A 25054-nucleotide genomic window follows, 5' to 3' on the forward strand; every position below is an offset into this window, starting at 1 on the left:
TGAGAAGCGAAGCGGAAGTGAGGGACGTAAACAAACGATTTAAGAAGGCACACACAGACTGCTATTCATTTTCATCTCATCATGGCGATCTGGAATGATGCAAACGAAGACCTGCTCATCACCTTGATCCAGGAGAGGCCAGCTCTGTATGATATTACGGAGAAAAGATACTCTTCTTCTTCTCTGTCTTCCGGTTGTTGACTCTTTTGAATGACGAATACACACTACCGCCGCCTGCTGGTAAGGAGAGTTATTGCCACTCACGCACTGAAGTCGGTGCGGTGTGTTCCCGTGCGACACATGGCCAAAACGCAGGAGAACACGGCCAGGCAACAGCCGACTTCAGCGTCGGCTAGTCCTCTGGTGACTGCTTGGTGTGTCAGGGCCTTTAGACCCTCGATTAGATCGGTGCAATCTGTGAGTGTTATAGTGTGTGATAATGTAAAGTCTTGTTTTGGTAATTGGGTGTCTCTTTGTGGCCTTTTCTTAGCTTTGTATTCAGTCTAAGTGGTCATTTTCTGTATCTCTGTCATTCTGTGTCTCTTTGAAGTTGTTTGGTCTCTTTGTGGTCATTGTCTGTATCTTGAGGTGACAACCTGAATGTTTCTGTCGATCAGCTGGTTTACTACAAGAGAAACGAGAAACACGTTACCTTGAGCCAGCCGGCGTAGAAGAAGAACTGCAGCAGAGTGAAAACAGGGACGTACAAGTCTATTTTGTGATCCTTGTATCCTTTCTCAGGGTTCAGGAATTGCCGTCCAACCACACAGAAGGCAAAAAAAGAATAAACGGCTAAAGTGACTACCTGATGGAAACAAAAACAAGTCAGAGATTATATGTGGTGGTAGAAGATCGTGTAGTTGATAAATAGTAGATTAAAATGAAAAAATATAACAATTTTGGATTGATTTTGTATGAAAAATGACTGTATCAAACTAAAATGTCACACGTTTAATGAAGTCAGCTTCTGTTTTCCTTAATGTAGTGTAGTTTTCCTTAAGACCCTCGATTAGATCGGTGCAATCTGTGAGTGTTATAGTGGAACTGAACATTGCAGGCCTTTTGTTGCGTAGTCGCTCACCTGTTGAACATGACCAGAATAAACACAAATGTATTGTGATGATGAGTAAAGGAGCAGCAATTTGCGGTATCTCATTCTGGATATCGGGGCTTGTAAGTTTCCCGTTCCCCGGCAGGTCGTCCAGTCTCCGTTTTATTTATCGGTCATCGATCTATCGATTCGATTTATGAGTCGAAAATTATAAAAGTAGGGTAGACATGTGGATATTATCCGATTATTCTCCCAGATCTTATTTCGAGCTATTTTCCAAAATCCTATGGAGAAATATCATCGCTTCTTTGTCGAGGGAACCGTTCTTATTATACATCCATGGAGGGAAGGGAACCCATGCGCAGCTTACTTCCGGGGTTTAGGACGCGTCACGGTAACTCTGAATTTGTAAACAATGATTTTCGAAAAATAAAAAAGTATTGAAAGTCAGACAATTTACAATATGCTACATTCACTGGCTGCTGTGACAGATTTTCCAGATACATGTTCAGCCTTTTGGTGGGTGGGCCTTGATCCCAGGTGGCCCACCCACAGCTGGATGGATGTGTCAGCGATGGAGAGTCTAGGTAAGTTATACAGGGGTGCTAGTGAATTGTCCGACCGGCCCACTTTGGTATTCCCAATGGCCAGTCCGCCCCTGAGTCTATATATCTTGTGTTTTGAAGGGAACTGCATTGTGTTTTTACGACATGTATAGTTGGTAAAAAAACGAAAATATGTTTGATACATTTATTTTCATAAATGAGAGGGGAAGTCACGCTGAATAATCACATTAATGTTTCAAATTCACACATAGTACTTTTATTAGTAAACCTGTTGTGTGTTATTTCACCGAGTGTTTCAACAACAAGAGAACATCTCTGGTTAGAAAACGCACAATGTGTTCAAGGGTCCCAATCATTTTCAGTAATTGTGTTCCACTGCAACTTTAAGCAATGACATTCCTTGTTCTTTCTGGTAGATGTTGTTTTCCTCAGGAGAAGCATCCTCCTCTTCCTCCTCACGTGGGAGTGACGCCCCATCCAGCAGAGATGGAAGGCTGCAGCCGCGAAGGATTCCTTTACCTCTCAGCAGAACACCCTCCAGACCCTCACCCTGAGAGCCCTTCAGAGGTAAACACTGTGCAGTGTCTGCAGGCTGGTGAAGCTCCAGATCCTCCGCACTCATCCTGCAAATAGCAATATTTGAGTTTTAAAGGTCCCCTAGTATACTGCTTTTCATCAATATATCACAGCTCTCAGATATATACAAACATGTCTCTGAAGTGTTTGGCTCCAAACAGCAAACAGATCATTGCAGCATTACCCATAATCCCCTCTGTTTCAGCCCTGTTTCAAAAGTGCTGATTCCCTGTCTGTTACTTAATAAAATAAGGAGCCCCTCCCCACGCCCCTCTGAGAGAGATTTGGTTAACAAGAACACAATGGTTTTCTAGGAGGAGATCCAGGTGATGCGGGGGGGGGGGGGGGGGTTACCTTGGTTTCTGATTGGCTAATGGTTACTCAAGCCAAAACATCGTTATGACATCATAAAGTGGCCAAAATCTGATCAGCTCATTTTCAGACAGGTTCTTATAGAAATGGATCAAAAAGAGAGAGAATCTTTGTTCCTGAATCTTTCAGTCTCTTTCCACAGAGAGGACACATGTTGATGTAGAAGAGACATGAAGAAGAGGGGACACATGTTGATGTAGAAGAGACATGGAGAAGAGGGGACACATGTTGATGTAGAAGAGACATGAAGAAGAGGGGACACATGTTGATGTAGAAGAGACATGAAGAAGAGGGGACACATGTTGGTGTAGAAGAGACATGAAGAAGAGGGGACACATGTTGGTGTAGAAGAGACATGAAGAAGAGGGGACACATGTTGATGTAGAAGAGACATGAAGAAGAGGGGACACATGTTGGTGTAGAAGAGACATGAAGAAGAGGGGACACATGTTGGTGTAGAAGAGACATGAAGAAGAGGGGACACATGTTGGTGTAGAAGAGACATGAAGAAGAGGGGACACATGTTGGTGTAGAAGAGACATGAAGAAGAGGGGACACATGTTGGTGTAGAAGAGACAGGAACACATGGATATTGACCTTTAATGTTACTGGTCTGAGAGCAGCAGCAACAAAAAGCATAGCAAAAGTTAAAATGAGTTGACCTCATGTCAAAGGTGGATCCTTTGAAGGCGGGTGTGAGAGTCTCTGCTGCCGTGGACAGAGTGTAAGGGACGGAGAAATGTCTCTGCTCCCAGTGCTTGTCCTTCTCGATGGGAGCCAGGTTCTGGTACATATCGTCCACAGCCAGCATGGACACCTGGAGCAGAGCGAGAGCGGTGAGCAGTCGATGTTGAAGAGAAACCTCGGATGCATTAGTGGATCATGAGACGATGAGCCCCTCGGCAAAGACATGCAAAAGGCCTCAAAACCCACTTTACATTGGAGCAGGACATCTAGATTATTGTTCGGTCTCTTTTTGTTGTTGTTTTCGGTCTTTCTGTAGTCATTTGTTTCTCGTTGGAGTACTTTTGAGTCTCTCCGCTGTCTTTTCGTGTCACTTTGTAGCTGTTTTGTGTCTCTTTTGTGGACATTCTCAGTGTTTTGGAGTTGTTGTGTTTCTGTCTGTAGTACATGTGTGTCCATTTGTTGTCTCTTTGTGGTCATTCATGTCTCTCGGTAGCAAACTTGAATCTCGTTGTCTTTATCTCCAGGCTGTTTGTGGTTACAGTGAGTGTCCATGGTCATTATAAGTCGCTTTTGTAGTCAATGCAATCTCTTTGTACTTGTTTTGCATGTCTCAAGTTCATTTGTATCTCTTTGTGATAACGTAAAGTCTTGTTTTGTGTCTCTTTGTGGCCTTTTCTTAGCTTTGTATTCAGTCTAAGTGGTCATGTTCTGTATCTCTGTCATGCTGTGTCTCTTTGTGGCCTTTTGTTAGCTTTGTATTCAGTCTAAGTGGTCATGTTCTGTATCTCTGTCATGCTGTGTCTCTTTGTGGCCTTTTGTTAGCTTTGTATTCAGTCTAAGTGGTCATGTTCTGTATCTCTGTCATGCTGTGTCTCTTTGAAGTTGTTTGGTCTCTTTGTGGTCATTGTCTGTATCTTGAGGTGACAACCTGAATGTTTCTGTCGATCAGCTGGTTGGTTTCAAAGTCGTCATCATCCTCGCCAAATGGATTGATGATCAGCTCCCCGACCTACAGAGAGGAAACCGGTCATGAAATCCCAACAACAGTTTCCTCATCAAAATTAAAACAAAAATCAGTTTACTCCAAGAGAAACGAGAAACACGTTACCTTGAGCCAGCCGGCGTAGAAGAAGAACTGCAGCAGAGTGAAAACAGGGACGTACAAGTCTATTTTGTGATCCTTGTATCCTTTCTCAGGGTTCAGGAATTGCCGTCCAACCACACAGAAGGCAAAAAAAGAGTAAACGGCTAAAGTGACTACCTGATGGAAACAAAAAGAAGTCAGAGATTATATGTGGTGGTAGAAGATCGTGATAAATAAATGAAAAAATATAACAATTTTGGATTGATTTTGTATGAAAAATGACTGTGTATCAAACTAAAATGTAAGATAAAGGGCAAACAAAAGCCATCAAATAAAGTAAAAATACAGTAAACTGTTGATAGTTGTCTTTTTATACTTTTTAATCTCCTGGGCCCAGGAGATCAACATTTTTAATCTCAATCAGATCCGATCAGATTTTGAAATCCCATTTTTTGTGATCCAGGATCAGACAAGTCGGCCAGATTTTGTCCCTGGAGTTCAAAGCAATTCAGCATAGGATCACCCTGATCCAGATTCAGACTTTTCAAGATGACTAGATCCTGAATATCAGTGCTTTAATCCTACCGAGCGCCATCTAGTGGACATGAAACATACTACAAGGAAGACAAGAGCCCACATTGCAGAGACATCTATTGTCCGCAATTACTTTTGAAAGGTGATGACAGATGATGGACTTTTTTTTTTTGTTGAAGATATTTTTTCTCTAATCTAAATTACATTTGTGATTGACAATCTTTGTTGTGATAATTTTATGTGCATAAACATTTATGTTATCAACATTTGGTTGAAAACAAAATAGGTCACCACAAATTTGAGCAAAAATGAAAAAATAAAATGTATTTGCCATGAAGGCAAAACATGGTGTATTATTTCAGTTAACAAACTTTGCCATCTTATTTAAATTGAAACATATTTTTAAATAAAATGTACAGTACATTTTGCTCTGGTAATCCACCCCTCTGGTGGGATCAGGATAATCCAGTTTTTGGGATCAAACTGATCCCAATCCTGTGTGGTCGGTTTGAACTTCCCGTTTTGAAGATTTGATCCAGATTAAAGTTTGGATTTGATTTCCTGATCTGATCTGATATCAAAAGGATCCTAATCCTGTTCTTTGGTTTTGAATACCCAAAATCCAGATTGAAAGTTTTGAACTATGGGCCCTGATGATACCTGAGTGTAGACCAGAGGGATGCTGATCCAGTCGTAGTGGAACAGCAGGCTGCATTTCCCTCTGTACTTATTCAGCTCCTGCAGGTTTAAAAACACATATACATTTACAGGACGTGTTGAGACACTGGGACTTTAAAGCTGCATTTCCACGTCCCTCAAGTGTGAAACATTGAGTTGTTTTGTCCCACTCACGTCCATCAGCAGTCTCAAAGCGATGTCGTCCCTCACCCTCCCCTCCTCCCTCGCTCGGGACGCCAGGTTAGAGAACCAGGTCAGAGGCATCCAGTACTTGTTGAAGTCCGAGTGCAGAGACTCAAAATTATTCAGCTCGTGTGTCGTCATAAATCCTGTACACAGACCACAAGGTACACAGCGTACATTTTGTATTGAACATGTCAGAAACAAAACATACAACAATAATAATAATATTTTGTTTTGGTTGGTTCTCTGGTAGTTGTATGTCTAACTCGTATGGCTCTTTGGTGCAGGATGAAGATAGGATGTGTATTTGTTTTATATGTGTCCCCCCAAACCTCCACTCCGTACACAATGCATGGAAGTATGAAGGAGCAGCATAAACAAGGACACTATGTATTGGGTCTTTGTGTTCATGTCATCATAAATCAACATCATTTCAACATTGTTTTTAGTATGTTAGGCTTTGACAGACACTTTTAAACAGTTGAATTCATCGAATTGAAGAGCATCCCTTTTGGGTTTTGTGTGACTTTGTCTCAAAATGTTACTTTAAAATCAGCTGGGTCCTCCTTCTTAACTATAATGTTATATATTTATTAACTTACATTTTACAAGCAACACCTTCTTGTTCAAATGAATTCATAAAAACTTCAGGTTTTAGAGACTTGTATTCCATTCTATTTCTATGTAACGACTGTTATACTTTTGTAATGTTATATTTATATGTTACTATCTGTGTTTTTAATTGTTGTTTTACTTTTATGTATGCAATACGACATCAAGTCAGATTCCTCGTACGTGTCAACCTGGTATTAAACCTGATGCTGATTCTGAAATGTCCAAAGGAACAGCAGGACTTTAATACTGCACCAAATGTAACCTGTACCCTCCCCTCTCTATCCCTCACCGGCCTCCACGATGTGCTCCATGGTCGGGAACCTCTTGAGGACTCTGGTGCTGATGGAGCGCAGGATGAGGACGGAGGATAGGTTGGCGTATCTCATGAGGGTCCGTCGCAGCAGACGCCCCCTCTCGTCCGTCCCGTGCACGTTTCCAGAAACCACCATCATCAGGTTGTCAGGCAGAGGGAAGTTGGTGTACTGACCCCACCATCTGTTGAAGGCCAGGGTCACATAGAAGCCTGCACAAACAGTGAGATGCATCCAATAGACATTTTCTTTTAATTAATTTCGGCTGTGTGACATACATTTTGGTAAGGGATGTAAGTTGAGATTTTTTCTTATTATTTTGGAAGTTCATCCTCAGCTCCTATAATAGGTCTAAAATAAACAGTCCAATAAAAATACAAATACATAAACACAAAAATCACCCCTCTGAAACCCATTAAAACCACATTTGTATCTCACTGCCATAACATTATTCATCATATTACATCAGCCCTTGCTTCAACATGTGTAGTTTTTTCTTATTGTATACTTGCTGCTGTATTATGTAAGATGCAATTTAACATAATCAGCTGCTAATCATTGACATACCCCACACTGTGAACCCCCCTAGCTAAAATAAAAGGAAAACATTTTAATTCAATTTGATACTGCTGATAAATAAGGATTTTAGTAAAAAAAAAACACTGTTAAAATGATAAATAATATTATTACTTAGTATGTAGTACAGTAAGTGGATTTTTTTGTACATTTGATACAAAAATGTTAAAAGGAATCAAAATGTGTGCTGATCATTGACACATCCCAGAGTTTTCATTTTAAAATTAAAACAAAAACACAATCATTTTATTAAAAACTATAAATGATTCAAATATAGACAATTATTATTTGATAAAGTCACTTCAAGGACTGAGATGGTTGAAAATGATATCTAATTCAAGGAGACATTTTTAATGATCTGATGACTTCAGAGCAACTTGATTAAAAGGAGACACAAGGGTTCGGTGTCTTATCTTTCCAGGACGTATCTTCAGATTATGCGACGGAGAGGTCCGACTCACCGAGGACGAACAGGACTGGGATGAAGTTGGTGTTGGTGAACTGGTCGCAGTAAAGGGCGATCCGCTCAAACAGATCCTGCTGCTTCGGGGAGAGGAGGAACCTGGGAGGAGAATTAAAACAGAAGCAAACACTTAATCATACCAAGCACACGGCAGAACTAAAAGATGGAATCAGTGCATTTACCTGTAAAACACACTGAAGGACACATACACCCCGCAGAACAGCAGGAAGTCTTTGTAGAGCAGCTTGTAGATGCTTCCCTTCCAGCGGAGCAGCAGCTTGCAGAAACCCCCAAATCGAGCGTCGGCCACCTCAAGAGTGTAAGAAACTGTCATGTCTGGGTTCGCTACAGCTGAATAATCCTGGAAAATATCAATATGTGATGCATGAATTATGATGTATACATTATATTACAACAATCTCCCTTTAAAATACAATATCAATCAGTGTCTCACCTGTGAATGCAGGTGAGTCACCTGGTGCGGCCGTCCTGGGAGGAAGAGCTCTTCCTCTGGCTCTCAATTTAAACCTCTCTGTTGTCGTCATAAATTAACTTTACTAATTTATTACCTGGGAACCTGAAGATACACACCTAGTAACTCAGCGAGTGTGCAGTGTATCCTCGAATGGTAATGTTAGGGACTTATTTTGTGTGATCAGATATTTATCATTGATATAATATATGAAGACAGAAGCAAATTCCCCCAGTGTTTAAAAAGTATTGATTACAGTTCAATTCAGTTCTTTGATAACAGTTGATATGAGAGTTTGTGTTTTCACAGAGCTGTAAATGTCCAACATGATTTAAACCGGATTTTTTATGAATGATTAATCTACAGATTATTTTCATAAATAATTCAATAAATAGTTGGCAGTAAAAAAGTGTTGGAATATAATAAAAACAAGATTAAGAAAAAGAAAGAAGAATATAGTACGAATAATCATCACCATAATAAGGTATATAATAATAATAATAATAGGTTTTGTCATTGTTTGTTTGTTTTGAAAACTTGAGTGGGGATGACAACCATCTCTGTTGTTCTCTTATATATTCATATTTTACTTCATATATCCTTTTAAAAGAAGTGTTTCCCATTAATTAATTAAATGTATCTCTGTTTTCTTTTTGTTGCTAATTAATTCCTTAGTGTCATGTTGACATCTTGAATGTAATGTAATTGTACCCCTACTCTAATACAAAGTTATACAACAGAACAATATGTAGAAACAACGCAAAGCGGTTTCATTTTCTGTTTATTTAATATTGATTTGAACTTTCCCTTAACAAGAAACGTTGCTAATGCAAATAAAAACAACCGCACAAATATAAAAGACAGATATACAATCATCTCAAAAATATATGTTCAAAAGAAACAGGAAGTAACATAGAAGGTTAAGCGTAGCCCTTGATGGTTAAAAACAGTATATTTTTTATATTGAGAGTATAAAACAGTATTTTGAGTATTTTTCCACATCTAGTATCCGTTCCAGGTTCTTCTAAAATCAGGACACTCTGACTTCTGTTATCTGAGAGAAACCGATGCCTGGCCACAGAACATCAAATAACCCACAGATTGATTTGCACAGCAGTTATTTACTGTCCGGTGACAGCGTCAGATGAGTTCGTCTCTCAGTCTGTTGTCATTGGCTGCTGTGCTCTGCTCACTTGTTTGTTTTTCACATCGTTACAGAGTGTGTTGTAAATCTGTTTTATCCTCTGTTTGCTCTCCGCTCAGCTGACAGGATATTTACGAGACCGTCTCCATCAGAGCCGGAACACCCTGTGGACTTGAGGACTTCCCTTTATTATGTATCGGCAGAATGTGAGCCTCTCTGACTGCAGATTTAACTCAATGCATTTATTACCAATAGATTTATGCATCATCTTAATAAAGTGTTTTTTCTTTGGCTGATGCATGACGGATGTAGTTCCTGTCACTAGAGGGCGCTCTCGTTGAGCAGCAGGCTCTCCGCCCTGAGGCCTGTCGTCTGTATTTATCTCATAAACAAAGAAACATTAAGGCTATTGACAGAAAACAGTGAAAGAGCATCCGACACATTTAATGTCCTGCTCATTTAAAACCCTGAAAGAACAAATCACTGTTTGTACTCCATATTTTGAATGAGATCATTCGTGTTTATCCATCTTGTTTTAATTGTGTTGTCTATAAAGCACATTATTACAATTTCCTATAATGTTAATTGTTCTTTTTCAACTGAAATATGCAGTAGTGGACTAAGAACACGTACTCAAGTCCTGTTAATAAGTATAATTGAAGTACCTTAGTTGACTATTTTAATACACCCTACATTTTGGAGTCCAATTGTGCGGATTCAGATTATTGATACATAAGTGATAAGATATAAATAGACTGTATTGGCTGACTGTTGGTGGGATTGAAATGAAGATTTATATTTGTCAGCATGTGTGTATATATCTTTACTGAATCTGTATCACTTGCTTTTGTTAAAAAACTGAGAAAATTAATACAAATATTTACCATAAAAACACCCAAAATGTTAAGCTCCTCTCTACCGTCTTATTCCTGAGATATCCAGAAATGATGCCCACTGGTAAATAAAGTATTTCAAAAATATATATATATATATCACATGATCTCATATTACTCTGAAATAGACTATGCAAAAAAAACGTTTGTACTTTGATTTTGAATGCAAATTTTCCTTATAACATTTGTCCACTGTTGAATTGTTACTTTTACTTAGGTTAAATATCTGAGGACTTTTTCTACCTGTATAAGTACGACACAAAAATATAATTTAAAAACTATTACACACGTACTCTCCACTTTTTCACGTGTGTCTCTATCCCATGTTAATCTAGAGCAGGGGGGTCAAACTCAATTTCATCACGGGCCACATCAGCATTATGGTTGCACTCAACGGGCCGGTTGTAACTTGAAGACTTTATAAAAATACATATATAAATATTTAATATATATAAATTAATGTATTATACAATTACATTATTGCCTCTGCATTGGATTATTATCGGATAGGGTAATAACTTCATAATTAACTATGTCTGAAAGCAGAAGTCTAGGGCAAATAATTGCAAGTCTCTTCAGTGAGAATGTCACAAAATGATTTAAAAAGAAAAGCCACATTCTGGAGAAAAAGTTAAAATCCAAAAAATGAAGTGACATTTTGAAGAAAAAAAGTCAAATTCTAAGAAAAAGTCAAATTTGAGATGCATTGTGGGACATGTAGTTTTTGGGCAATGTGCTTCTGTAAATCGGCATGTAACTGTATAATAAACATATTACATTCTTTCAGAGCTCTTGTGGGGCCACATGAAGTGAAGTCACAGGCCGGATTTGGCCCCCGGGCCTTGAGTTTGAAACCCCTGATCCAGAGTCAATGGTTAGACTTGAATCTTGATTTAAAGACAAAATAAACTCCCATAAGCCTCCATAGATATTTGTTTTCCATCGTTTCCTGCTCATATATTTCCGGTCCTGCACTGGATCTCCTGGTGCTTGGTTTAGGCTTTTGAGAGCAGGACAGACTGATCGTATTGGGTTTCCTAACGCGGTAATTACAACTTCCCACAGCGAGATGAAACGAGAGCTGAAAGTGGGATTTCAAGTATCTGGGGGCGGCCCGGGCCATTGTCGGTTCAGAAAGATACGAAAGGCCACAGAAAAAAAGGTTCAATGAAAAGATCTGGAGCATGCAGCAAAAAAAGGAAGCAAAACAATAAAATATTTAGTTTTTCTTTCCTCTTGTTTGTTTGTCATCATCACACAGCTGGAAAAAAACATTTAATTTTCTTGCAACAATAAACATTTTGTATATAAAGAACTGTGAAGATAGTGCATCTGCCAGAATGAACAATATCATATTAATCAGTGCATCATACCAGTATACCCATTTAGTTTCAACAGACAAGGATCACTCATGCCACTATGTGCTAGTAGCTGTTACTAAACAAACGGAGGATAAGGACTAAATTCACTTTACAAATGTTGAGGTCATAGGTCTTATTACTCTCAGCAAGTTTGGAGCAGAAACCAACATCAACAAATTGTCGATCCAGATTAATAACTTATTCTTAATGAAACATTTGAAGGCCTACAAGAAGTCAAGTTTTAATTTATTGAACCTAAAAGACATGTTTTAATTGACACTGGCAGTTAGCTTCGTCTAGCTTAGCAACATTACAGCACAGCAGGCCTGAACATTTATGGATTTATTTGACACTTTAACAAGAAAAATACTTGTAATCAAGACTTTGGAGGCTGGTGGGCTTTTCTTTTTAGCCTTTCAAAAAAAACAACAACACAAGAACAAAAGTAGACCGTGTTTATATGCGGTATCGGCATCGCTAGCATGAACACTGGTAGCCAAACGTTACTTTCAATTTACCTAGGTAGAGACATGGGCCAAAAAATGGCTAGTGACATAGTTTCAGAAAAAAGCCAATTCTTGGGAACATCTGACAGTTAACAATAAGATAAAGAAAATAAATAATGCTACCAAGAGAATGGTAAAACTACATGTGCCTAGTAGCTACAATACACTCACATTTGTTATATCAGGTTATTTCTGTGTACAAAATTACAAAAAGCAACATTCACTCCTGTCTGCTTGTCTTTTGACCTAAGGGCCTCTGGCAGTAAACCTCACCGTGTCTATAAATACATCTTTAATGGAAAAACCTGATTACCCCACTGGAAAATATACCCCGGTGTTTTAAATTCCAGGAAGCTCCACACCCTTCAGGCGGCACCCACTGTCTCTGCGTCCGTCTCACTAAACACAAGCCAATTAGCGTTCTTGCGAGACGTTTCCCACAACTTGGATGACCCTAATTTTTTTGTTTTCGTCTTTTGTGTCTCCAGTGTCATTTTGTGGTCGAACCATTGCACAGAAATGCTCTGCATCTCAGGTTACGTTACAGAGATGTGTATCTGAAAACCAGCATTCCCCTGCATTTAGATCTGACTGCGCTGATTGTTTCCCACATGCATTTAGTACGTGACGTGAAACATGAGCAAGCCAAAATGTAGACTCCTCACCTAAGCTTTACATTCCACATCTCACAATGAATTAACTGCAATTGGATTAGTCATTGTTCATTTCTGGATGTGCAGCTTAAAGTGAAGGATCCAGAACATCCTGTATGCAGGACAAGTCAAACTGGAAACAGTTACTCTCGGGAGAGGTAAAGGAGAGTGCACACAACTTGCCTGACTTCGATTAATAATGCATTTGAAATATGTCCTGCTCTTTGTAATACAGGTGAAAACAATGTGAAGTGTTCATGTGTGTGGAGTGCAACATCATATATACAGTAAATGTCTTTTTTCCAGAGTCACTGCGTTCCTCAGGTCCCACAGGAACAGCTCCGGATGAAATCACTTCCTCTTACATTGTGCTCACACTCACACAGTCTGTTTAGAGCATCATTTGACATTTTGATGGAAAACACTTTCTTGAGTTCGATGAGAAGAAAGATGCAGGTTCTCAGAGACAGGATTAGCTTAGCCTAGCTTAGCATGTCCTCTGTTCCCATGTTCCTATGTTATTTATATAAACTAACATATTCAAATAGTGGTAAGGGCTGTATTTGCAGAGAAAATTGAAAACAAATAAAAGGGAGATTGACGACTCAAAAGAGGTTTGAATGGTAGATCGTTTAACCCACAGCCATATATCACAACTTTGGTGACTGACTAGCGCTAGCAGTTTTCTTGTTAGCTGTTAGCTAACCAGCTACAGTAGCTTTCAAACTAGTTCTGCAAAATAGTGACATATTCAAAAAGCTTCTTGCCTTGCCTAATTCAAAAAGAGTGGGTGGATAAACTTTACCACTTTCTGGTTTCAACAAAGCTCACTCATTTCTAGGTTGTATCTAATAAGTGAATCGACATGTGGCTATAAACAAACACAACCCAGTCAGGCTATCTGTTTCCCCCTGCTTCCAGTCTTTATGCTAAGCTAACGGCTCTATACTTAAAGCCCCTAAAAAACTTGGTTTCAAAACTTAAGTTTCTCTTTAAAATGAATGTTTATCACTAAATAAACCATAGTCAAAGTTTAAGTAAAGGAAAATATCCATATTTTGCAGTTTAACACTCAACGATGTTCAAACCAGTGAAAAGAGCACGGATAAAAACAAATGCAGAAATCTGTGAGTGTGAATTAACTGAACTTTGCTGCTGTGTTTTTTTGTACTTCTGGCACAACTATTTCCTTCGGGATAAATAAAGTCTTATCTTTTCATATCTTAACAACGTTTTTGGTTTGACTCCAAACCGAGAAGCTGATTGAGCAAACTGATTTTTAGAGAACTTTAAAACAAACATATGTAGGACTAAAATCTTCTCATGTAACTCTTGAAAAAAAAAAAAACTACATTTGAGCAATTCTTTTGACCTGTTGTCACGAGAGGCTGACGTTCTCATACTCTCCGTGGTCCGAGTCCTCGAGCTCGATCCCGGGCACCAGGCTGTAGTACTCGGTGCTCTGAGTGAGGTACGCCTTCTCTCTGTCAGTCGAGTCCTTCATCACCTCCGTCACGCTCACCGTGTCCAGCTCGGTGTTCTTGGTCCCTTCAGAGCCCGGAGGAACCTGCTTCCCCTCTGAGGAGCAGATGGAGGTCACACGAGGAAGAGACTCCACCGAACCCAGCTTAATCTCCACCTCTTCGTAGATGTCTCTGGTGCTGCCCAGCAGGGTGGAGGCGGGGCGGAGCAGCAACTGGTTCTTCAGGATCCCCTCTTTGTGTTCTGCTTTATTCGGATCGCCAGGCGTAGGTTTCTGCTTGCTGCGATGCTTCTGGCCCATAGTGGAGTTGGTAGCTCTCTTTTTCGAGGTGCTTAATGACGCTTCCTTCTTTTTCCTCTTCCTCCCGCAGCACCAGCAGAGCACCAGGGCAGAGAGGATGAGGAGCGGCAGCACGATGAAGAGCGCGGTGAGACCAGCTGGGCGGCACACGTCACTGATTCTCACCGAGAACACCGTCCTGCCGGCCAGGTGCCGAGGAGTCACGCAGGTCAGGTTCCTCACCAGATCCTGCATCTTAACGGTCCTGTTCAACTTCCCAGCGTCCTCCAGGCCTTCCAGTAACAAACAAGAGCAATCCCACGGGTTCCCATCCAGATCCAGTGTTTGCAGACGGGGCCTCGCAAGCACAGAGTCTGGCAGGAGGCGAAGCTGGTTCCCCTGAAGATTCAGCTTCTGGAGGACGTCTGATTCCTGGAGGAAACCCTCAGGCAGCTCCTGAATCAGATTCCCGCTCAAATCCACCTCCATTAGCCTCGGCTGCCCGCTTAGAAACCCCCTCGGCAACGCTGTGAGTCTGTTATGACCCAAGAGAACCCTCTGTAAGGTAGTCACGTCTTTACCGGTCATATTAACCGAGCTGATATTACAGAAGGAGAGATCCAGAGTCTTTATGTTTGTCTCGTTGGTGAACACAGACCAGTGCACATGGCTGAAAGTGGAGCCGGAGTAGTTCAAGCAACAGGCGTCAGCCGGTATCTCAAAGGGAAACTGGGATAAAACAGTGGCTTCTGGACACACACATGCTCCCACAGGTCCCATCTTCAACAGGAACAAGAAGCTCAGCAGGGCGCCACGCTGGGAAGGCATCTCTGAAACAGAAAACACAGACTGTAACTTCACCAGAATCACATCGTCTTTCTTTCTTTCTCTCTTACCTACCTGCCTGCTGTCTCTCCTCCTCCGACTGGATCAGCTTTACGAAGGCTCACGGTTGTAAACCTAGCGATTTCTCCGAGGACTCCTTGTTGTCGTGAGGATTGGGGGGGTTGGCATGGTGATGCGGGTCACTGGGGATCAGGAGTCCAGTGTTTGGCTGTCGGAGAGGAGACAGATGCTGCTGTGAGTTTCACGTGAAGGCTCTGCTCTTAATCGGCAGATGGAGGTTGTACACACGTTACCTGAAGGCAAAGATGGAGCCTGAAGAGGTTCAGCCAGCAGGTTATTGTGTTTACTTACATTGGAAGCACCCTTAAATCTGATGTTAAGAGGATAAAATATATATGTTGAATTCATTTTATATTTTAGGCTCCTTCTAAATAAAGGAAATTACCTGTCAATGAAACCAACTTGTCATTAATTGGCTTGTGAAGAATGTTTATCCATCTTATCTTAAAACAAATTGTTTGTGTTTTCAGTAATTCAGAAGTCACTGTTAATTAAAGATTCATCCTTTACTTTCGACTGTCTAAGTCTTTTCTTTTGTTCCACGATTACTGTACATGTTGATTACTATGGTGCAAACACCAACAGGGAATGGAAGCTTTTATAAACCATCCATCTCCATTGACAAAAACACTCATCTGACTCGCAGAGTACGGCAGTTGCTGGTCTACCGCTGCCTCGAAGACATCGTTTGTGTTTTGGAGTTACTTTGGGCAATCCTAACTAACCAGAGTCACAACATAACACACACACACTTACCGATCGACGCAGGGGTAAACCAGCCGCTCTCTTGTTCTGAGAGGTAAAATGACTGTTTTTGTCAATGGAGTTTGGAGGCTCTGAAGAAACCATAGATTACAGCTTTATGTGTTTTAGGTGAGCTTTAAAAACAAAATGGCTACATGTTTTGATGCTTTTACAGCAGTACATCGCTCTGCTTCCATGTCCATATTACTGTCTGCCTCTCTAAACTGGGCGTGTGCCAACCGCCGTCAACTGTATGTAATACACCGACTATAACTAAGTACCTCATACATCCCAGCTTCAAAACATACAAACTATCCCTTTAAGATTATCGAACAAACATGCAAGACATCAAAACACAGTAGAAAACGGCACAATTTACTTTAAAATAATGTGAAATTCCCTAAACTCCCTGTAATTAAAGTAGAAATTACCCCTGGCTATGTCAGTGTCATGTTTGATACCGTGTGTCTACTTGGCAGACCGTAACATGACAACATTTGGGAAGCCCTATGATTGAAGAGAATAAAAAAGTAATTGCTGGGCACTTCCTAAATCTCCTGTGTGTTCAGTGACGCTGCCTGAACGTAAAAGCATGTGTGGTCGACATAAACAAGGCCTGTGCTTTCTGACTTTACATGTGAAGCAGGCAGGAAGAGAGGGAGGGAGTTTGGTCATCAGACTTCCTCACACACCACAATGGAAATGTGCTCCACAGTCCGGAGGCAGGAATGTGCCAACACCCCAAACAGGACAGTGTAAACGGGACCATTGAGTCCGCTGGGATCGTCCATTAACCAAAGAATCAATTCACCTGCTGAAGATAAAACACGATTTGCAAAGACGTTCACTTGGGACTGCACTTTGTCACAGTTAATGATAATCTCAGCATGCTAACAAGCCCAATAATGATGACGCTGGATTTCAGCATGCTAACATTAGCTAAACAAGTGCAGCTAGGGCTGATGGGAATGTTTGGACACAAAGCAAAGTCCTAGACATACTAAACATTTGATCTGACGAATGAAAGCTTTTGTCTCCTTCACGAGGCAAGCATTCATCGTAAATATCTGTATCCAAGACTACACATGTATTTTCAGCCTGGACTTCAGCAGAGCAGCAGAGTGTAAGAAATGCAGGAAGTGTGCGTCACAGGAAAGAAACTCGGACTCTTTGTTTCTGGCAGAGATGATGTAATATATCCAACACGGAGCAGAGGAGGAGATACTGCAGGTGCGAGGAGGGCTGTTTACGTTATCAAGAGTTATTTTCATTCTTTTGTGTAACTGTACTTAATATTAATCTAGCATGGAGATAATCCGCCAACACCGAGCCGTGGAAAGTGAGAACTACTATGACGACTCATTTTAATAAAAAACTCAAAGTGCCTACATGTGTTAAAATCAGCTCCACATTTACAAGCTGCAACATAAACGTGATTTAATGAAAGACCACTTTTATAATCAATAATATGAAATAATGATGTTTGTTTTGAGTCGAATGCTGATGTAGTTTAAAAGGACTTTTACAAGTAGAATATAAGTGTTATTGATATGTTCATTCATGCCTTGAGTTTTCTTCCACTTCTGTCAACACTGAGTAATATTCAACCAGGTCGTTGTTTTCTCCGCGGTTCGCAGCAGGTGAAACCGTTTATATTTCCGGCAGCAGACGGCCGGTTGTTTGGATTAAACAAAAGAACAAAAGGTGATTGATGCGAGAAATGACAGCTTCCACAGCTGAACAAAGAGCAGATACACGTCCAGTGAAAGTCTCCATTATATTACAATATAGTCGTCAACTTCATCGTTCTGCCCCTCATTAACTTCACTGAGCTCTAAAAGAGGGAAAACACCTTTAGACTTTAGTGACATCATGACAAATATTATGATGTCTTCCTGTTAAGCCCCATTTCCCCGAGGGCTGCAAGAAACAGCGTCTCAGGGCTTCTTAACATTTAAAAACCTATGAATGTGTCACACCCACTTAACGGGAAGACACTCAGCTATCAGACGATATGAACCAAAACGAAACATAAGGGTAATAATAACAAAGGCTCTGAATTAGCCCTGAGCGAAAAAATGCTAACACACTTAGCACAGAACTCACCCCTTATTACTTACTGAAAAACAGGCTCAACATGTATTTTATTATTATAATATATAGTCGTTATTCATTTGTTTTAAAGCTCAATAAATAACAAAGAAGACCTTTGACCGGCACTTTTATAATTTTGTCCGGAAGATTTAAACTTTAATACACGCTGACTGGCGAAAAACTCTGCCCGGTTCCCTCGGCCCCCACCGCGGAGAATAAACAGAAGGGCAACCATGACAACCATGCTTCTTCGCTGCTTTTGTGGAGGAAGTTACAGCGCCACGTACAGGCTCGGCATATGTACTGCAGCTTCTCCAGCGGTTGGAGCTAAACGGAGCGGTCTCGTGTGGACAGACACTATCCGGATAACTATTGCGTGTGGACGGAAGCTTGTTTGCGATTGCGTTAATCCTACGCGTTTGGCCGCAGCCTAAAGCTACTTTATTTTATTCAAAATAACTTAAACGCAGCAACAAGTGACCACATGGGGGCAGCAGAAACAAGGTGTTGATATAACATTGATATGTTATCACCTCTTAAATCGAAGACATGCATTTAAGGTTGGAATAGCACACTGAGATCAACGATAACTTCAATTTAAGTTGAGTGTTTTTCCAAGTGATGAATTGAGTCAAATATTGTGTCATTTCCATCTGTGTTTAGCGGCTTAATGCCCCGCTATATTTACCAGCTAGTCGATAACTTTTTCAGCGGTTTTATGCTCGACAGGTTGAGTAAACTTTTTCATTAAAAACAGCTCAACCAAACTGTTAAAGTTGTGGGACGTAAAACAACAAGATAAACTCTGTAAAGCTGAGAGTAATAGCAGAGACTTCTTCCACATACAGGAAGCCTACATGCTCACAGTATATAAGATATGTGACACCTATTGCTCTGTGATGCTGTTCGGTTCATTCGGTTCAATTTAAAGCAGGAATTTATTTTAAATCCCCCAGAAAATAGAGATAGAAATCTGCTTTTGTTCTGCAGTGCACCTTTAACTATCACTTGATGCAATACAGTTATGTGTGATAACATCGACCTTTTCAGATAAGCTTGCGTTTGCTTTTAATCTCAACCTTTAATTTAAAATGTCACCGTGTGAACTGAGCCTCCTGTTATTAACACACATATCCTCGTTATTTGCATGCTGCACTGCTCTGTACAAAGCGTCCGTCCTGACTGATAGCTATCAAGAGACGTTATATTCAACATTTGAGGGAAAGGAAATAATAATAATAATAATAATAATCCTTATATTTATTATAGCGCTTTATCAAAGACTCTCAAAGCGCTTTACAAATACACATTACACATACAGATCATACATGTAATGTTCATGTACTGTGGACAATACCCACAGGAGCAAATCCGGGTGAAGTGTCTTGGTTTGACGCAGTGGGGCGGGAGCGGGTTTCGAACTTCTGATGATCAAACGCACAGACCACTGCGCCACCCGTCCCGAAATAGTTGTTTGAGGGTAACAATTTGCTTAGATTTGGATGCTTTGGTCGTAGTTTGATGTAAGACTGTTTCTAATTCCAAGCATTCACTAATTGAGATAAGTGTGGCTGCTCAGCTGATGACGGAAAGAGTCTAAAGGTGGGAGTCGACTCACACGTTTCGCTATCTGACAGAACAGAGATCTGCAGTCACTCAGGTTCTGCACAACAGTTTCAAGACAGCAGTGTGAATATCTGCCGATGAGTTTATCTTTGGGTAACAGTTAAGATAAGTCTCAACTGATCACCTCTTTCACAATGTAGTGTTTGTTTGCAGAAACTCCATGGCTCAATCTGTTAAGATCTGTCTGTGTTGTATTTTGTCTGTTTCTGTCTTTTGTTTCATGTTTTATTTTGAAAGGTCTTCATCTCCTGTCTTGCCTGTTTCTGTCTGTGTTTTGTCTTGTCCTGGGTTGCGTTCCGAGAATCCAAAAATCAGCTCCTAAATTCTAATCCTATCTCCTATTCCTTGACCTCTGAGTGAAACATCACGGGTTAAGGGATAGTGGATAGCAGAATTCAAAAGGACTTAGGAGAAGAGACTGCGGTACTTTAGAGAATCCGAATGCACTTTCACTATCCGACGTGTTTATGATGCGCCAGCGGACGTCATGAATGTGCGTTTGTGCGTCTGCTGCTGTGGGGTAACTATGGAGACTACCGTTTTTTTACAGCGGACTACAACATGGATGTTTAATCAGAACGAGGGACTGCTGTAAACTCATCTAGAGACTCTGCACCGTGCTCTGAAGCTGCTGCTTTGCTTTATGAACGTGGACAACAGAGAAACATATTCTTCAGGACCAAAGTTGGAATTGAAATAAAAAAGGAAAGTGAAACTTATGCTCGTCACCCTCTCCCTCCGGTCCACATTAATACAAATGATCCCAATACGTATGATTGTATGAACTAAATATCTTAAAATCAATACAAATGTATTTATTATAAACGTTAGTCCTTAACATCTATCACTGTGTATATCACCATTCAAACATCTTTTAAAAGTTGAACAAACCCCACACAGCTCAGCGAAGACTAAAATGTTGACTTTATTTGATCATTTCAGTAAAAACTAACGTTCATATTTCTCTTTTTGATTATAATACTGATGAACGTTCAAAACAAAGCACTTTGGCAACTTACCACCTATGTTTTAAAATGCTTAATAAGCACCGTAACTAGAGATGTCCCGATCACGTGATCGGCTCCGATCCCCGATCACGTGATTTTCAAAGAATCGGGGATCGGGAGAAAAAAAATCGGGGATCGGGATTTTTTTTTTAATTTAATGTTACAAAACAAAAATGACCATGTTCACGTCTTAAAGTCATCCTGAGGACTTAGTTTTGGTTTAAAATCACACAACATCATGTATGTGTTGCTTTCTTTGGGCTTGTTTTCAGACCTGGTTGCTTATTCTCTCAAATCTGGCAACAGAGTGGGCGCAGTGTCTAATAGTAGCAGTAAGCTAACGAGAGGCTACGTTCAGCTGGTGACTCGGGAGTCGGGACAGAGAAAATGTCAGGAGTTTGGAAGTATTATAAAAGTGAAAGCGAAGGCAGTGTAACAGCCAGATGCAATGTTTGCAAGGCAGAGGTTCCGCGTGGTGGAAAGAACAGAGCTACGTTCAACACGACCAATCTAATACGCTACCTGAGAAACAAACACCAACAACAACACGACGAGTACACAGCGGCCACTCGGGTAACGGCACGGAAACAACCGACACTTTCAGAGACTTTCAAAAGGAAAGAGAAACTGCCCCAGAACAGTGAAAAGGCCAACACAATAACAGCCAAGATGGCTGAATTCATCGCGTTGGATGACCAGCCGTTATCTGTTACCTTTTTCTCTCTTAATGCATTGCATAAAGATCGGATCGGGAAAAATCGGTATCGGCAGATTGTCAAAATCAAATGATCGGAATCGGATCGGGAGCAAAAAAAGGTGATCGGGACATCCCTAACCGTAACTTTCATGATATCATTTCTCGGTCATAATCGGTTGTTTCCGTGAACGGCCGACTGTTGAGTGACGGCAAATGCTGCGGCTGCAAGGCATTGTGGGGCAGCACTTTCTCCTCTCCTTTCGGTTAGGGAGGTCCAGTGGTTTCTAAGCTAAAGGAGGTTATACAGGAAGTTTGAAACCTCCTTTCCTTTCATTTGGAGAATTGGAACGGCACTTATCATGGCTGCCACTGAGGGACTTCCGGGTCATTTCACTCCGTTAGGAAGGTTCCTGAGCTAAACGGACTATTGGAACGCAACCCTGATCTGTCTTTGGTTTTCTGTCTGCGTTGTGTTTTGTCTTTAGATCTGTCTGTGGTTCCCTGTCGTTAGTTTCCCTGGTGTGTCTTATTACCCGATTGTGTGCACCTGGTGTCCCTGTGTTTTCCCCTCCTCACCTGTGTCTTGTTTGTATAATTAGTCTTGTGTGTATTTAATTTCTGGTTTTTCTGTCTTTGTCGGTCCGTCTTGGTCTTCGGTGTGTGTTCTGTTCTGTCTTTGTTTCTAGTATAGCCTTGAAATAAAGGAGATACTTTTGACACTTTAATCTGCATTTGGGTCCTGCTTCCTGCACCGCAACACAATTAATGGATTTTAATCATAACACATTAATTAATAACTACTCAAAGACACTTTACCTGAAGGTTTTTCAACTGCAACACTTGATCTCAAAGGGACATTACTCATGGACTCTTTTTTGACGATTTGAAAGAAGACTTTTTGGTTAATCTTTTTTTGGTACATTTTAATACAAATATATGAAAGTAAATCCTAAGTTTCCTATCGAGTTTCTTTCATTTGTAAAAGCTTTGAAGTTAATGAAAAATAAGAATGCAACAAAATAGTTTTGGACATAAAATCCCTCGACTCCTTTGCCTTTAGTATTATTATTATTATTATTTGATATTGTAAAGTCTTGTTTAAGGATTCATTAAGAGTTGTAAGACTTTCACAGGTAATCTTGACTTTTGTTTTTTATTATTTTTTTATTATTGCGAACACATCTCAAAGCCATGTTGTTTTGTGCATTACAAATGAAAAAAAACAACTTCATGAGACACTTGTTAAACTGAGCCTTGGAGCTGTGGGTTCATACTCACAATCATAATCCAAACAGAGATGAAGTTCTCCTCTCAGGGTGTGAAGAGGAGTGAGGTTTAAATCTGGAGAACATGATGTCACGCTCTAACAATGTGAGCAGCTACATCCTCTCTGAGGCACAGCTTCCTCTGACATATAACGGTCTCCTTTCATGCAGCTTTCATCATCAAATATGTTAAAAACCCGGGCTGCAGCACCACTAACCAGAGACGGACATGTTCTGAGTATTTCAGCTTCCAAACATTTAAGTTTTTAGGCCTAATTGTCTTAGTTCGTATACTTAATATCATTAAAATGCACACATTCAAGTTAACGTAAATACAAAAGTAGTCAAGTTTCAGAATTTGTGTAGGTAGAAAAACAACAAAACACTGAACAGAACATTATCAAACAGTTCTACATTAATTCAATGCAAAAAAACAGAATTAAAGAGTTAATTTAATGTACTTTCTTGTGTTTAGTCAAACATTTTTAAGGGGGTGGGGTTGAATTGTGGAGGACCATGGACTCATGACCTCCGTATCTGCACCTCTGCACAAAACGCACCATAATATCACTATATCCCGCCATAACAACAACTACACCCTGTGAATCAAACGCAACACGTTAGCCATGCATGCACACACCTGTTTGAGATACAAACACGTGTCTTCTTACCTGTGACGGTCATGTCCGCTGCAGGTGTCTCTCCGTCTGAAGCTGGAGAGAGATGAGACTCTTCTTCAGGTTTCAGTCTCCACAGCAGCGGTGAGTTCCTCCTCTCTGCATCCCGGCAGCAGCTCCCCTCCTCGGGTCAGAGGGTGTGTCTCCCTCCGAGCGGAATGTGGACATACAGCTTCCAGATAGCTTGTGTGTTTGTGTGTGTGCGGTAATCATGTTTATTCACACACAGTGTTCGGTTAAAGTGCGTTTATCATCGACTGAAACTGGCTGATTTAATCTTTACGTGTTTCAGTGACCGCAGAGCGCCCCCTGGTGGTTGTACTACGTTTATCATCAAACGGTTGAAAGTAAAAGTTCATGTTAATCTTATTGCATAAAGATACAAGCATTTAAACCTTTTCAAACGGGTATTTCCACTATAGTTTCGTGCTTGAAAAAGAGTTTCAATGACTTTGGCTACAAGTTTAATTGAGTTGATCAGTTGGTTTTTATTTTATAACTCTAATCACTTAAAGGTGGGGTAGGTAGGTAAGTTTGAGAAACCGGCTCGAGATCGCTAGAATTTGAAAGTGCACAACCGGAGAAAATCTGCCACTTCCTTACAGAGCCCCTCCTCCAACACACACGAACGCGCACATGACCAATGAGGGCACGAGATAAATGTGTGCCCCGATGGAAGGCTGACAGGCAGGTAGGCCGGCCCGGCTAAACGGATTGGATGGTTGGTAAAAAGATTGGTTGTACTTTTTACAGTATTACGGCTTCTACAGATGACATTTTTTTATGGATTTTTTGTCAAAGCACTTCAGATATTCATTGCTATCAGGATGTTGAGAGCATTCCATGGAATATAACAAAAAGTGTATCTCGAGCCGGTTTCTGAAACTTAAAGGTGGGGTAGGTAATTTTGGAGAAAGTGCGCTAGAATTTGAAAATACACAACCGGAACAAATCTGCCACTTCCTTACAGCTGCCCCTCCTCCAACACACACGAACGCGCACATGACCAATGAGGGCACGAGATAAGTTTGTGCACAGATGGAAGGCTGACAGGCAGGTAGGCCATCCAGTTACTTGGTCGGGCTTTTTACAGCGCTACGGTTTCTACAGATGACATATTTTTATGGATTTTTTGTCAAAGCACTTCAGATATTCATTGCTATCGGGATGTTAAGAGCATTCCATGGAATATAACAAACAGTGTATCTCTAGCCGGTTTCTCAAACTTACCTACCCCACCTTTAATTTAATAAGTACATTTTCAGGTTTCCTTCCAGAAAGGTAATTAAAGTGCTTTGTTGACATACACACGTTACTCTAGATTTTTTAATTTATTTTATATTTCTCATTCATTTAGAATTTAACTTGGGGATTTTGATGCTATTTTAATAGACATTTGACGTCCTATTTTCGCATTTGTTCCAAAATGACTTTGTTGTGTATTTAGATTATTTGTTCACACATTGCTTCATCAGTTGTCTATTGTAATTGCTAAGAAATACCCTTTTCCCTTTATTTGCTTACAAAACATTTCCCATCCTTCATTATAAC

At 40.4% G+C, this 25054-nt stretch overlaps 2 protein-coding genes across 4 annotated transcripts; both read right to left on the reverse strand.

Annotated features, from left to right (window-relative positions):
* Positions 1–1975: 1975 nt before the first annotated feature.
* LOC117462615 (bestrophin-4-like) lies at positions 1976–8303 on the reverse strand. Its single transcript, XM_071206402.1, has 10 exons — positions 8151–8303; positions 7879–8057; positions 7695–7795; positions 6636–6869; positions 5723–5877; positions 5531–5608; positions 4361–4513; positions 4181–4261; positions 3087–3382; positions 1976–2240 (listed from the first exon to the last, which is right to left on the reverse strand). The coding sequence occupies exons 2-10, from the start codon at positions 8028–8030 to the stop codon at positions 1976–1978; spliced, it is 1515 nt and encodes a 504-aa protein (XP_071062503.1). The 5' UTR covers positions 8031–8057; positions 8151–8303.
* Positions 8304–11423: 3120 nt separating this feature from the next.
* On the reverse strand, positions 11424–23706 carry LOC117463008 (leucine-rich repeat-containing protein 38). 3 transcript variants are annotated; one of them, XM_034105410.1, is made up of 3 exons: positions 23498–23706; positions 15388–15541; positions 11424–15317 (listed from the first exon to the last, which is right to left on the reverse strand). In XM_034105410.1, the coding sequence occupies exon 3, from the start codon at positions 15313–15315 to the stop codon at positions 14104–14106; it is 1212 nt and encodes a 403-aa protein (XP_033961301.1). In that variant the 5' UTR covers positions 15316–15317; positions 15388–15541; positions 23498–23706; the 3' UTR covers positions 11424–14103. The 3 variants fall into 3 exon arrangements, with proteins under 3 accessions (XP_033961301.1, XP_033961302.1, XP_033961303.1); XM_034105411.1 differs by having other exon boundaries at positions 11424–15336; XM_034105412.1 differs by lacking the exon at positions 23498–23706 and adding an exon at positions 22840–22895.
* Between the last annotated feature and the right edge of the window lie 1348 nt (positions 23707–25054).

The sequence above is a fragment of the Pseudochaenichthys georgianus genome, chromosome 17 (assembly GCF_902827115.2).
Source record: "Pseudochaenichthys georgianus chromosome 17, fPseGeo1.2, whole genome shotgun sequence".
In the NCBI taxonomy this organism is placed as follows: domain Eukaryota; kingdom Metazoa; phylum Chordata; class Actinopteri; order Perciformes; family Channichthyidae; genus Pseudochaenichthys; species Pseudochaenichthys georgianus.